This window comes from Mchenga conophoros, linkage group LG7 (genome assembly GCF_057382185.1).
Source record: "Mchenga conophoros isolate Kocher_MC1m ecotype Shallow Benthic linkage group LG7, M_conophoros_male_GT1.1, whole genome shotgun sequence".
Classification (NCBI taxonomy): domain Eukaryota; kingdom Metazoa; phylum Chordata; class Actinopteri; order Cichliformes; family Cichlidae; genus Mchenga; species Mchenga conophoros.
The window spans coordinates 47,420,427-47,436,200 of NC_140532.1; the positions used below are offsets into that span (position 1 = coordinate 47,420,427).

Genomic DNA, 15,774 nt, shown 5'->3' on the forward strand with positions numbered 1-15,774 from the left:
CCACCCATCTTCAGGAGTTTGCCCCCTCACATATACTAATGTACCACAAACAGGACTTTAATATCACCAACCATTCCCATTTTATTATGGTGTATCCATATAAATGGCCCACCCTGTATTGTAGAAGACAATGGTGTTACTGGACATACGGCATCTTCTTTGCATGAGAGAGCTTTAACCTGCATTTATGGATGGCACAGCGAACTCTGCTCAGAGAGAGTGATTCCTGATAGTGTTTTCTAAGCCCATGCAGTGATTTCCATGACAGAATCATACATGTTTTAAATGTCATGCTGCTTGAGAGACTGCAGACCACAGACACCCAACACTAATTTTCCACTTCATCTCTCAGAAAGGCAAAACTCTTGCTGAATTTCTACATATTCTCAGCATCTTTTTATATTATGGACTATAGATGATGAAAGTCTTTGCAATTTTACACCGGAGAACATTATTCTGAAATTGTTCCACAATCTTTAAATGCAAATCATTGCATGCTGCATTTATTTGTATTTTCCTCCAAGTCCAAACTTTTTCTGAATTAGGATGGCAAAGAGTCCAACTTTTTTGCAGCAGTGCCTCACAGATCAAGATAAAGACTACCTCGATGTTTGTGTTTATGTTGTTAATGACGGAAAACGGCATGTAGGCATGTAAAGTGAAGCCATACCGACTCTTAGACTGCAAACAAATGTTCTTTACAAAAATAGATGGCTACTCTAATCTGAGAAAAATATATTGTTTAATAAGAGACAAAAAAATAAATAAACTACAACTAAACTAAAAAAAATAAAGTCATCTAAACTGAACCATTTTCTTGACAACTATAAGTTGTATTAAATGGTTGGGTCTCATTATTAACATATTTGATCAGCATAGACCTTAAAAGCTCTCTACTGGCCACATCCCTCTTCATGGGCTGAGTGAAGTGCCATCACTTTGAAGAGCACCACAGTTATTGAAGAAGTTACACCATCAGCTGTCCTCTAATTAAAAGCAGAAACAATGATTGCTCTCCAAAGAACACATTTTCAGACAAACTCTTAACACCCCCGCCTCCACCACCGCTCTCTGGTACACATAAGCATACACACTACACACACATACGCACACACACACACCAATATAATTTAGTTTAATAAAAATTGCTAAGCCTGTAACCAATCATAAAAGCATTCGCTTTCTAGTGGAGTTATTATCAAACCAAAAGAAAGAATCTTTTCCGGGCCTGTCATCTATCAATTCTGTGACAAAGCACTCTTCAAAGCACAAGGCTAATACATTTGGTGCATGACAATAAAGCTTTTCCCAAAACCTATAGAGTGCTTTGAGTAAGTGGCAGCCAAGGACTTAAAAGTGTTTCTTTGACAAACCACTTAGTTTTCTGACTTTGGAGAAGGAATAATGATCCCTTCTGAGAGGGAGATGGAGATGTGTGGATTAAAAATAGGCCTATGTGATTTTCAAACTAGTTCTAATAACCTGCATAAACTGAAATAAATCAAAGAAGCAATCACACTTCTCAAACACTTGACCACAGTTACAGAGTCTTTCATCATTCGTTGTCCCCTGGGTGACTGACACTGCATGTAATTCCTCTCTTAAGCTAATTGTTACTTCTGTTAGAAAGACAGACCTATTTTAATTTAAAAGAACATCACCATTCATAGGTAAATTTGCTGTGTGCACTGACCAACGTATGATCCATGAGCAAAGTAGATTCATTTTCAAATACTGACAAATCCTAATGAAAGAAACTCCTGTATAAATAGCGAGCTTGTTCCTATAAACCATTATATGGCTCTAGCACTGTCAAACATAAAAACACTGTCTAAACACCTTGTTTCATTTGTCCCTTTACACATTGCAGCTACACAGAAAGTGCTACTTTGTACTCTCATGACTGATTAGTTTGCACTGTTCAAACAACTGTTTTGGAGACCTGTCTTTGATCAAAGCTTAGAAAGACTTAAGACACAATCACATTAGAACACAAGCGCACATCTATAACCAGAACATTGTGCTGAAATCCCCAGATGGGAATGGGGAGCAATTCTATCCCCATCCCAGTGCCAATTAAAAAATGCATTGACTTTCAATTCTTCAGAAACCACAAGCCATTTCTTTAGTCCACCTCAGACTATTTCATCTAAGTGTATAGATGTCATTTCATTTTAGAGGTCAAGCGAGAGTTTTGTGACAGCCAGCATTCTGGGGATGAATGTGGGCAGTGTTTACCTTGTAGATGAAGCTTGCTCTCAGGGCTCTGCAGAAGGATTGAGCTAACTGAGTCCAGATTGTCATAGCTACTGCATCCCAGCGGGCCCGTCCGTGTCTCTGTCACCTGCAAGAGAATTAGGACTCAAATGAAAAACACATATCAGATTCACTTTCTGTACTTGTGTGCGTGCGGGCATACAAACGTCTGCGTGCCCGTTGTGTTCAAGTATTACTACACTATTACACGACTACATATCTTTGTTTCATCTATTGTGCTTTCACTGTACTCTGCTCGATGAAGTATTCCTCATTTAAAAGAAGCCATCACACAACAAACCACCCTTTAACAATGTTTAGGTGTATTATTATGTTTGAGCTACTTAGACTCTCATATGTACAGACTGTACAGCATTCACACTATTGTTATTACACCAACAGGCAAATAATGTATTGAGAACTAACTGACTTGGTTATTTTTCCACAAGGCTGATGTTCATCTTGCCACAAGGATGCGATCTTTTGGGGGTGGGGTGGGGGGGGGGGGGGGGGGGAAATTAAGCTGTTTTGCAGGAGGAATATTTTTGAACTATGGGATTGTTCTGTTCCAAACAACAAAACAATAAAGATCTTTATCTATGACAAAAAAATAGAGAACGGAACAAAAATAAAACAATGTAAGCATAACAGAAAGTATTGAAATCAGAAATCTAGCCTGGCTTAGTCAAACCTGTGTCAAGGATTTTGAAAGAATCTTTTTATCTCAGAGGCATAACAAATGAATCAATAAATATAAAGAAATTTAAACAAAGCAACAAAATTTGCAAACAATGATCCACATGTTGCAAGTCCTCAAATTAGTCATTTTTACACATTCCAACATCTGATATGATGGAAGGGCTTCTGAAACTACCCATTTAAGCAAAAAGATCCCTGAAATTCCTGACATAAAAGACTGTTTCCAGTTTTAAATAGTGCAATAATATTTGTTAGGAGCTATGTGGGGTAGAGGAGGCGCAGACAAACCTGCCTTTGAACAGTGAAAAATATTTGGATTGAGAATATATCACGGTTTGGATTGAAATGCAACTTCTTAGAATATTTTACATATTGTATCAATGCTTCATTTTTAGATTTGGTTTGAGATTATGCCAATTTAAAAAGTTTTGTGCCCTTACAAGATTATATATTGCAAACAAAAATGATTTAAAACTGAACTCATTAAAATGTGTGAAAAACAAGGTGAGCTTTTGTATCCACAGAGGGCTTTAGACAGGCTGGGGAGGCTGAGGGAACGTTGAAGACAGAACACAGAGACAAAGGCTACGAGATGACATGGCATGACAACAAGACTGACATCTACAGGACACACTGAGGACAAAACACAGGGGAAGGGAAACACTAAAGGGAACTAAACCAAAACCACAGAGAAAAGTGCAATCATAAGTGCAAGAAAACTAAACGAGGAAACATAAGACACTCACACAATAATGATTAAACAAGATTCAAAACACTGGGTCAAGACGCAGAACCATCACATTCATATCTGTTGTGAGATGAATTTTCACCACAGACAGCTTCAGTAACTTATATTGCACATTTGTGTGTGTGTGTGTGTGATTGACAGTGTGATATCATTTTTTCCTGTCTTTAATTTTGATACCATACCAGATGGTGGGCTGACAAGCACGAAATTAGACAGATGTAAATCTACCCCTGGCATCAGGCGGCAAAATCAGAAGACAGACAGGGACAGACTGGAGTAGAACTATATAATCTTCATATTCAATCAATATGCTCTTGAATAAATCTTGCTATATTAGGGCACATGCTAGAGATGCAATAGCTTTTTTGTTTTTGTTTTGTTTGTTCTTCATATTTGACGATAACGCTGACATTCTTTATCTGTAGATTACGGTATGCCATTGTTGCATATTATTTGTTAAAAATATACAACATTTTAATGACTGAAATTAAATGAATGGAGTGTGACAGAAACATACAGAGATTGGAAATACTATTTAAAAATGTCACGCTAGCATTCTGGTATTGCTACCACCAAATGTTTTACTGGTCTTTTCCTTTAAGATACAAATGGGAAAAAGTGGTTGATCCACTGAAGCTTTACTATTTTAAATTAAAACGCATACAGTACCTGCTGTTTACAGCACTGTAAGTAACTGAACTCCTGCTTTCCAGATTAGAAATTCACATTTTACTGTCTTCATAATATAAGGGCTTATTCCAGTTTAATTTGAATCACATTCAAAGAAATTTCCTTTCAACAAAGGTTAGCATGTATGACTTTTAAAAACTATTAATGAGGTAATAATGATCACCTCCTTGCAGTTTTTAGCCACAATTCATTAGTTTGGTTAAAAGAAATAAAGAATTGAATGGCAAAGGTTTTGAAGTTTTGAGGTGCTGAGGTGCACTTGACTAATGTGTGCATCTGAACTGATAACAGAACGACGCAGTCACACTGTGCCATTCACATTTTTGCTGACCCAGCTCTTTTCCTCCCTTTTTGTTGTTCTTATTGTGAAATGAATGACCTCCTTCAAAAGGTTGTATTGCACGACCCAGGGTGACTGAACAAAGGTGGATATCTGTCCCCTGTCACTTCGGGACATCTCCCATGTGACAAAATAGGTGATTTCATGGGCAAGCTAAGGCATATTTAGATCTTTACTCTCACACAAATTGTGTGCATATATATGAACACTTGCTTCTTGCCATTTTTCTTCACAGCCATTTTTCTATGGAGTTATTTGCTCCAAGAATTATGGTTCCAAATTAAGAGCACACCCGGCTTTAAGGATTAGAGACTGACCCTTGTAATCTGGATGACCTTAGGAGAGCGTAGTGCATTACTTGTTAGGCTCTGTCTTTTCATTTTCTCCACCACACACCATAAGAATGCTATGCACCAGATTATGAAAATGGAGTGTAACGTAATAAAAATACAAGGAGCAATCAAAGGACTGAAGTGGGCCAAGGGGGACTTAGAGGATTTGGATTATTAAGCAGAACACAACAGTGGAATCCCACTGGGCCCGGACTGTATAACAGTCCACAGACAGAAACCATAGTTCTGGAACAACCATCTAATTGTCATCTGTCACCAAGAAAATCATCTAACCAAGTAAATAAGAGATAATGCACAGGAGATCTAAAGTTGCAGGTTCTGTTGGTGACTTAATGCACATATATTATTCCCCGAGCCCCATATATTAAAAAAAAAAAAAAAAAAAACCTACGTTTTTCCTGTGCAAAGTTCTCTGTATTTCAAAATGCAAAATATAGCTTCATGATATACATACCATGCAGCTGCAGTACATCAGGTGCATGTAGTATGTGTGGGTACTTGTGGGTAACGTGTGTGTTTGCATACAGTGTGTCTGTGCATTCAGACTCAATCATGTTGCTTGTTTCTTGGGAACCGGTTGCATATGTAATGATCAGTGGCTAAGTAGCTACCCCATGAAACATTTTGACCTCAAGCACATCTGAAAATTTTGATTTGCACGTTTACATCTCAAGCTATGTATTTATAGTCCGTCATCTTTCTCACTTTATTTGATTTGAATTGGCCTAGTTAACTTGCTTTAATTGGGTATCTGCCTTTCCAGCACACAGGCCCATTCACTTCACATCTATAGCTGACCTTTCTAATGTACCTGCCTTTCATTAAGCGCCAACTGGAATTTCTTTAATACAAAGAGGAACATTTGGCAGTTAAAATCATAGGTAAAGGTCATTTCGTGAAAACTGTGCAATGGAAAAAAAGAATCTCATATAAAATTATTATACAAAATAGACTCTAAAGCACTGTGAATTATTAGGGATAAAACACGGAAAAGGTAGCTGTAAAACTGCTATTATGTGAGCTTTGCTCATAGTTTGTGCACACATGTATCAAAAGGTAAATGCATCCATGAGTTTAGGCCAGTGTATACCTATCTTTTTATTAATACATCTCTCCAGATGTATCATAATACCGTCCCCTTATGCCTTGTATTAGATAACTTTGTCATTTGTCACCTAAAACATCTCCCTATCTCTACATATGATTCAGTGTGTATCGACTGCTTCAGCGTGCAATAAAATCACTTTTTGTCAGGTTCATTAAAATTACACAGCATAGGAAGCTGTCATTATTTCTACAATTCCTTGAAGTTGTCATGGGAGTAGTATGATCTTACTTCTATACTGCTATACTGAAAAGGATGTTTCTCTGAAACCAAACCACACATTATTCTAGTCTCCGTTGCAAGAAAGAACAAGGAGAAATAAAAGGTGGTTTGAAGCTATGTGAGATAAGGAAAACAATGTATGAGGCAATAAGATGGGTGAGTGGGACAGGGAAGATTACTGTAAGGTTCAACTGTCTTCATTACACGTCTCTTCTGCTGCACCATCCTAATCTGCCCATCACATGCCATTTTCTTAATGACTTGCTATTTATGGCTACATAGAAAAGAAGAGACGTGCTCCTCTGTAATTCTTCACCCTGGTAGTGAAAACTCTCTCAGGACACTTTTCTGCCTACTTCATATCATTTTTCGTGTGGCTAGAGTGTTCCTCTAAGTCACACTGGAGGCACGGAGCAACCACGTTTTTTTTTCTGTAGTAGCACATTTCCCTTGAACATTTATAAAATTCTCTGTATGAATATTTAAATATCTAAATGTGTCAAGTGTAAAAGACATTATTAATGTAACTCTTTAGTTTTAAGTGATACGGAAAAAAAAAAGATCAACTTTAGGGCATTTCTAATTATAAACTTGGCACCCTCGAGTGTTGTAACTCAAGCAACACTGAATATAAAATCTGTCATGCTTGCTTGTGGCAAATGCAAATTAGATGTAAACTGCTCCGAACTTGGCTTCTGCAGACGACAGAAATCTGGGTCATATTGTATACATGTTAAATTTCTCTTGCCCTACACAAGGCTCACAAGACTAGACTGAGAGATGAGAAAAAGGATCATATGACTCTTGCTGGTACACTACCACCACCCACAGCACTGCAGCATCATCAGGAAATGTGCATATTGATTGCTGGTGTAAATCTGCCCAGAGTAACTGTATGGATAGGTGACCTTGTGAGGGATGCAGTAAGCACACCCTGTAGGAATGCACACTTGCACACTTCATGCATGAATGACTATAGAGTACGCGACACAGTCAGCCGCTCAGTCACATGCAGACTCACATACAGTCAAGATAGCATGCAAGCACACATTCACACAGCCAGTTCCTCATCATACGTCTTGCTGCATAATCACACATTTCCACGGGAACACACTCATTCGTAAAATTGACATTTTCTTTCTATTAAAACACTCCATTGGGTATCTTATTTTCATTCCTAAATGACCCTCCCTCCCCACTGGAGTCCTAGCTTGCAGCAATGAAGTTCAGCCACACAAAGACAAACAACCATATGTCATCTTTTTTCTATCAGCAAGGTATGATTTTATGCACAGTGGGGAAAAACCTCACTAACGTTTTGTAAGAAGGTCATATAAATACATATAAGTACCTTAAAAATAATGATAGTAATGAATTGATATATGATTGAAAAAATGTTTATACCCATTAATGGCAGCTTTTAGCAAAGTTTTAATAGTGTAACTGGTTGAAATAACATATGTATAAGTTTAGCATTGCACTGCTTTTAGGTAGCATTATTCTACATATGCAGCAATTATATTTATCATATAATTGCTAATAACCCTTACATAGTGCCTAGAAATGTTTATATAATAGCATTTTTAAAGTAATTCATTAGAATTGGACTTTACTTTCAAACTATATTGCTGACTTACACTCATCATAAAGTCTCATTAATGATCACAGGGCATTACAATTACATTAACCAAAAGTATTTTAGATGCCATATAATATCTAAAGAATGAGCTTAAATCTTACGTATAGCCATTACATTTTTTATGAAGACAACTCTTTGCACTGAAACATCCCAGTGGATCACAAACTAAACGATAAACCTAAATAACCATACATGCTCAATGTATGATACAGTTAAACAGTTAACATTTGGATAGATGCTGTGTCATGGATGAAATGCTTAGCTGCCCAAAGGGATTCTGGTCTTGTCTGAAGATGCAAGAGCGAAAGACTTTGAAAGAGGGTTTATTGTTGGGGCACAGATGGCATGAGTTTCAATCACAAACACAGCTGGACTGGCTAGAGTTTCAACTTGAAAAGTGGCTAAATTAAATCTGCAAATAGATCTATGGGAATTGCTTCAAGGGTTGGATGTTGGAGATGATGCGTGTGTGAAAAAGAACAACTGAATGAACTCTGTGCAGCGCATGATCAGATGACTGCCAGAAAGAACAGTGTCGACCCTTACATAGAGGGAAATGGTTAGTAGTGAACAACTTATGCATTGGGGGTTTGGCTGGCATGAACTGGATTCGCTGTCCCTTTAGAGGAAATGGTTATTACAAATTAATAGGATGTTTTTCTGAGTTATCACCTGTATCCTATTTCCTGTCTGTGAGCAGGTATCCCATGCAACCGCCTGTATGCCAGGGTATATTTCAGAAGATGTAAATCTCCCACTTACTGGCTGCACGGTCAAGAGCTGCACTCACATAGCAGCAAGACAGTCTTTTGTCATCCAAGTGTTGCAGGTCATGTTAGCAAATTTCCATTGCTGTAAGCATGTTATTGTCTAAAAGGTCATTCCACTACTGCTTTTTGTCCAAGATTTGGTGAAAAAGAACCTTGACCCTCATAGTAAATCCTGTGAGAAATGGGGGCAAAGGGAGGAAAGCAATTTAGTTTATAGCACAGCGTAACTGTGGGATGTGGGATGACCAGCACAGTCCCAGGGCAGGTGTATGGGGTACATGTCTGTATGTTTAGCTGATGATCTTCTTGGGTAAACGGCTAATGACACAGCTAACAGTTTGTCCACTGTCAAAGCTAACAAGTCATTAATAAGTTAATAAGCCCCTCTGTTTGTTGATGACATCTTTGGCCTTTCTGGCAAACAGAAGCTAGTTGTTTACTTTGAAGTGCTTGATAGAACAGTCATCATTTCCCTGATGGTTGTGATAATGCATAGCCATTAGCTATGGAGTATATATAGGGCACCACCTGGTGAACACATATTCCCAAACAGGAGGATCAACTCACACACTCTAGGTAGTAGAGTCTCTCACACCCAAGAAATCACTATATAGGCCGATCTTCAGGCAGCAATCTCACCTGATGAAATACTTCTTTGATACATCCCCAGGAGAGGGATGGGCCTGGCAATAGCCGCTCATTTGGGATTTGGTGGTTATAGGTGAAGGAACACTAAAACAAAACTCAATTTTTGCATGTGCCTTGCAGTTCTTTCAGTGTCTTGGCAGTAAAGAGATTTACATTGTGGAGCACGTCAAAAGGGTTTCCCATGCATGTACTACAGTGAATACTCAACCAGTAATGTGTGGTGGTGCTAACCACAGTGCCAGGAGCAGTTGTTCGTCTTTACCTGTGTAGTCTTCTGCTGTCTTGCCAGGTGCCTTAAGTTCATGCAATGATCCAGAAAGTGCTGTGTATTGTAATGATAATTGGCTTTGAGCTTGTTGAGAATTTGGGGGGGATTTGAAGAATCATTAGGGTACACACTGAAGGAGTGGGGGGGGGGGGATATCATGTCTACCACCCTGCGGTCTTTTTAGTAGCAATCTTATACCGTTTCCATTGCTTCTTGAGTGTGTTTCTCTTTATTTGCACAAAATAATCGATCTTGTTGAGCATTTCCCCACCCTCTTGATAACCATTTCATTCACAAATTGCCACTTTGCTATCTATGTTATAGCTTGTAGTCTGTGGTAGGTTTGTCCCCTTTAATCATCTATCCAAGTCAACATATTTTTCTACATCTTCACTTCAGGGAGTATAATCCATCTCCAACTCATAATAGCTGCATTGGACTCAAAGGACCGGTTTGTGGCAGAGGCTCTAAAATGTCATACTCACTGCACTATGTCACAATTGTGGAGTGGGCATCTGTAAGAATTCAGTGACTATGTTCCTCTAAGACTGGATGTATACAAAAACCTCTGAAACAACTGACACAAGTAACAGGCTAACTGCCAAAATAAATTGGCAAGACAGCACTTAGCTAAGCCGCTAACCATGCCCCTTTACAGCTAGGCTGGCAAACAAGTTGTCCTACTCTATCTTCTAAACATTTGCAGTTACTAGATCTCAAATTAATTGAACATTTTGAGCTGACATGTATGTAACAGCGGTAACCTCAGCCAAACCCAGCTAAAAGACCAAATGAGTAAAAACGTCATGGAAACATCCATTCGGTAGAGTTTTAGAGACATATAGAATCAGTGCCATGCTGTTGGGCTTTTTTTTTTCCTGTGATAAATTTCACCATTAGACCATGTCTACTTTAGCCAAATGTAACCATTTTTCCATCAGTGATTTTGATTACCAAATTTTATTTAGCAATACAATCAGTGGTCCTAGGGAAATTTTCTTATTAAAGATTAATAGTGTTCTATGTGTTTTAGTATTCCAACCATTGTAACTTGCACAGCATGTGCAACCTGTAGGAGTCCAATAACAATCAAACAACTGTTTGTATTTCTCATTGATGAAAAAAACTACGTTTATAATGAGGAAGCTTTGCATTAGTGCCTGCACAGATGTCTGATGTCATCAAAGATTGATTGTGATATACCCTGCTGGCTGTCCTGATGTTCACGTGCTGTTCTGCCGCCTCATTAGTAGTCTGATAATGACACAGTTAATCAAGTATTGCTTGCCAAAGTCATACACAGCATAAATTCTGATTTACGGTGCTGCAGATCATTGATTTTCTTTTTCTTTCTTACTTAAAATCATATGAGGATTTAGGTATGGAATCAGTGTATCTGACAGCATTCTATATCTGTATAATGTGTATACCTGTATAACTTAATAGAGAGTGTATTCAGAGTGTATAAGAGTACGGTGTTTTAAAAATGTGTGCGTCTTATTTCTCGTAGTAATTCTGATTTTTGCAAGTGATTACATTTTCTAGAATACTTTTGTTACCTTTCCTGTTGATATGAATCCTATCAAAGACAATGTGAGTGAGAGTGAAACAAAAACAAAGAAACAACAGCAATGAAAAAGTAGGGAAGAAGAAAAACAACTTTTTATCATCTTGATCAAACTAAATTAAAATATACAAAATAGACCCATGTTCAAGGTCATTTGCTGTCTTCACAGGGAAATTTGTATTTGACTCATATAATAATATATCACGGTAAGAAACACATACAAGACTTTAGAAGCTGTCGCACTTCTCTGGTGATTCTCTGAGCAGGGCAGTCAGGGCACCAGCATCTTTCTCATGAATGCCCGTCACAACGAATATCCATATAAACACTGTTGATGGAGCTGTTCTACTGCTGGCTGAGGGTCTGTCTCATCCTCTTTGTTAAATTGGCTATTCGATTAGGCAGACAATTGACAGAAACATGGTTTTCATTTTAAGAAAATTCTTCATTCTCCAATGTGGAGGACAGTTCTTTCAGTAGAGACACATTAGTTGTCTGTAGCTTTCATAATCATTTCAATTGTGTCTTAAGGATACAGTTGTTTTGCCATCTATCGTTCCAGACTTATACACTGTGGAAATATGTCACATAATACAAATACAATACAAAGCTACTTATTTATTTTCCCCTTCACATTAGAAATTTAAGTATAATATTAAATCCATGAATTCATAGTTCAAAATAATTGATACATTTAAACATGTTTTTAGTATATACAGTGCTTTAAAAAAACAATATTTGTTTGAAGGTACAAAAAGAGTACAAAAAGATAACCCAGGTAAGAATAAAAAATACGTTTTCATGAGACTGTGTGTATTCAAGCTACTATAAATCCTCAGGGTAATAAGAGTGTTAGACAGATGCTGAATGAACTAATAGTGAATAAATGTATTAAATATTGAATCTCACAGAGGTCAGATTTTGAACATTTTACAAACTATTTCAACGGAACTGACTTTCAACCTGCTTACCTGCAGATGGGAAATGTGGAAAACATTTCTGCTGTATTGATGCATGTTTTTTATCCTGATTGTAAGTTTGCACTCCAAAGCAGGACTTACAGCCATACTAAATCAATATTGGAGGAGCAAAGCCCTTGTTCTCTGTGTTTATAGATCCGTGCCTTCTGATGGACTTTGCTTCCACTGCACATTTTGATCACTGTCTGTCTGCAGCCGACGTGACTGGAGAACTGCAATTTAGGCTGCCTTTATTTTTAGTCAAGTAAAAGGAAAATACAGATTCATCCTAAATGCATTTTGTTTTGAATATGTTTTGCATTTTGAATATCAGACAAGGTTAACATATATTACCAATGTTATTAGTATTACTAAAAAATATACAGTATATAATGCTGAATGTATTTTTACATTTTTAGCACATGCTCAGCCACTGTTTTAGGTGTTTTTAACACAGATTTCCCTAAAAACAATACAATTAAGTATGCACCTCTTTACTCTTAAAAGATGTGCAAATGTGTGTGCATTAAAAAGCAAATAATAGCATACAATAGAATATAGTAAACAGCTTTCATGTGAGAGAAAGTGCTCCTGATTTTACATGGGTCCATCAGAAAACAGTCTGCTACTTCTCAAACATGATACTGGTATCATGTGCCATTAATAGGGCTGCCACGAACGATTATTTTGATAGTCGACTAGTCACCGATTATTTTTGCGATTAGTCGACTAATCAGATCATCATCCATTGGATGTAAAACGTACAGCTTATTGCACCAGCAGCATCTGCTCTTATATAACTATCATTAGTTTACAGCTTTAAGTGTTTAAGGTATGTGCCAACTAAAAATAAAGACAAGATGATAGTTTATTAAACTTTTAATGAAATTTGCAGATTGTCTCGGTGGAGTTTAATAAACTCGGCCGTCTGTTCGTTCAATGTAAAACATAACAGGACACTAGAGTAAATTCTCTACCATTTCACACTTCTGTTTAATCAGTTTTCTGTCTGACGTTTGTTCAGCTGTGTAAAAACTATAACTTTAATCTCAGCCAAACCAATTTACTGAGGAACAAATAAAACACTGAAAAAAGCCAAACAATAACATTTTTAAATTATCCGAGTGACTTATATATCATGTTTACCCTGAGTAGCGAAAGACCGCGGGGGGGTTGAAAATGATGTGCCGGGAATAGGCTGTTCTCGCCGGCTCTAGTGAGCCTTGAACCCTCTAGCTATCAAGCTGGTGGGTAACAGACGTCTCCGAAAATTAAATTCCTTAATCGTCGACGTAATCGTGACTAGTCGACTAATTGTGGCAGCCCTAGCCATTAAGACAAGCTATCCAGACACTCTCCAGTTATAATATTCCTAAACAAAAGTACAAATTATAGCCAATTGCTACTCTGTGGAGTAAAAAAGAAAGAAGTTGATATTCTTAAAAAGTCTCCCCCTCACACCCCAAGCACTCTTACTTGCTGGGTGTAACACACCCACTGCAGAAAGGCTGATGCCCAAATAGTTCCAGTAAATCAATATAATAATAAAATAGGAAACTACATGCAAAGGGCAAGGACTCTAATCTAGTCACCACATATTTCTATTGGGGTGGGGGGTGGGCGCAGAGCCATTGCAGAGGGGGTGCGGTATGAAAAGGGGGAAAAAAAATGCTTGGACACTGCTAGCATGGGGCGCCCACACAAACGCAAAGCAGGAGATGAAACATCGCTGAATATGTTTCCAAACCAACTTTATTCTAAGCTAAAGACTAGAAAATATGGTGAAGCATATCTTCGCTTTGGTGTCACCTGCACAAGTGCCGAGGTAGGTCTCCCCTGCAGAATTGGTTTTCCCTTCGTTGGGAGCAGCGCTGGGCTGTTCAAATCACGGACAAACAGTATCCCACATTCTTGATTTTTAGTTCACAAACACTTCTCATAATGACTAACTACTCCTGACATTTTGGAGATGTTAGCTCTTTATACTGTAAAGTTACAGCGGGATCCAAATAACATCAGGCTGATCCTGCCACGATCTGTTGCCCGGTTCAAATCACAGACAAACAGTATCCCACAGCTGTTTATGTTTTTGAACTCATTTTGCACAGAGAGGCATTTTTTGAAAAATGTATTGATAGCAATGTTGAATATTATTACACAGGAAAAAAACAACTACACATAAAATAATTACATCGTGACGCCTCTGCCTTTCTAAATGGAGGGACAGTAACTACGTGTGTATGTAAGCATGTAATACCTGCAGATAGTCAGATTAACAGTATTTTGTCTCTATCTGCCATTCTGCAATTCATCTCATGTAAACAATAACGTGGCGCACAGCCTGACGTGAAAAAAAAGCACATACCTTTGATGTTGCGTGACGAACTCTGTATTCCTCGTCCACACGTAAACGCAAAAAAAGGAGTTTTAAAAAATCTCCGTTTCGGTGTTTCGAAACGCCGTTTACGTGTGGACGAAACAGCTGCGTTTCAGGGGGGCGAACATTTTTCTTGTAAGACAAAGGGGGGTCTAGCAAAAAGAGCTTGGGAACCATAGTTTTAACCAATAAAAGCATGGATTTGTGTTCCATTCTTTTATGTAACTGCTGGATTGCACCACCCACGCTACAAGTTCACTGCCAGTCTGACTGTGCACAGCCATGTTTGTTTCACTTGATAGAACAGACCTATTAGGTGGCTATTTTATCCTGTTAAAAAGCAAAAAACATCAATTTAGTGTCTAAGACAACTCATTACTAACCCTCATGCAGTACGTGATAAGCACAAGAAACCCTTCTTGCGTGACATTAGCTCCTTAACTTACCCATCACCAATCCATTCCCACCCCTTTCTCAAGTTTAAAAAAAAAACCCTCTCCTCTTGAAATACGTTATTGGTCCATCGGTTTGGATCAGAAGACATGTAGCCCTCTCAGCTTTCGATGTGTGTGTTTGTGAGTGTGTGTGTGTCTTTGTGTATGTGTGTTATATGGATGGTCTCTCTTCTCCACACGCCCTGCCTTCCTTTTCTGAGAAACTGACTCAGCAGCCACTGTCAGGTCTGCTTAATTTTGTCATGCTTGACTTCCTGCTACCTGGACTCTCATCTGCCAAACCCCCTTAATCCACTTGTCACTCACAACAACAAAAAGCTCAGGATCTGCTCCTTGAATGAAGATAGGAAGGTGCAGCATTGGTGGGTGTATAAGAGAGTTATCCTGCAGATTTTAGTGCAGGTGTGCAAGCACAGGTGCATCACAACTGCTGTGGGAATTTTAGAGTTACGGGGATTTCAACACTATTTCTAGCCATTACCCAGATTAAGGCAAAGAATCTGTCAAAGAATTTGTCAAATATATATATATATATATATATATATATATATATATATATATATATATAGATAGATAGATAGATAGATTCGGGCACACATTTTGAAACAGGCCTTCACAACTGAAAATTCAAAATTTGTCCAGCTGACCTTGTATAGTTATATCTTTGATGACATTTAC

The 15,774-nt window shown here is 38.0% G+C and overlaps 1 protein-coding gene across 1 annotated transcript in view; it reads right to left on the minus strand.

The window, feature by feature from the left end:
- The window catches only part of brinp1 (bone morphogenetic protein/retinoic acid inducible neural-specific 1), a 117,180-nt gene that overhangs the window by 32,705 nt on the left and 68,701 nt on the right, over positions 1-15,774 (minus strand). The window contains exon 5 of the mRNA XM_085279742.1: positions 2,239-2,344. Within this exon, the coding sequence (XP_085135868.1) occupies positions 2,239-2,344 (106 nt within the window). The remainder of the gene's footprint in view (positions 1-2,238; positions 2,345-15,774) is intronic.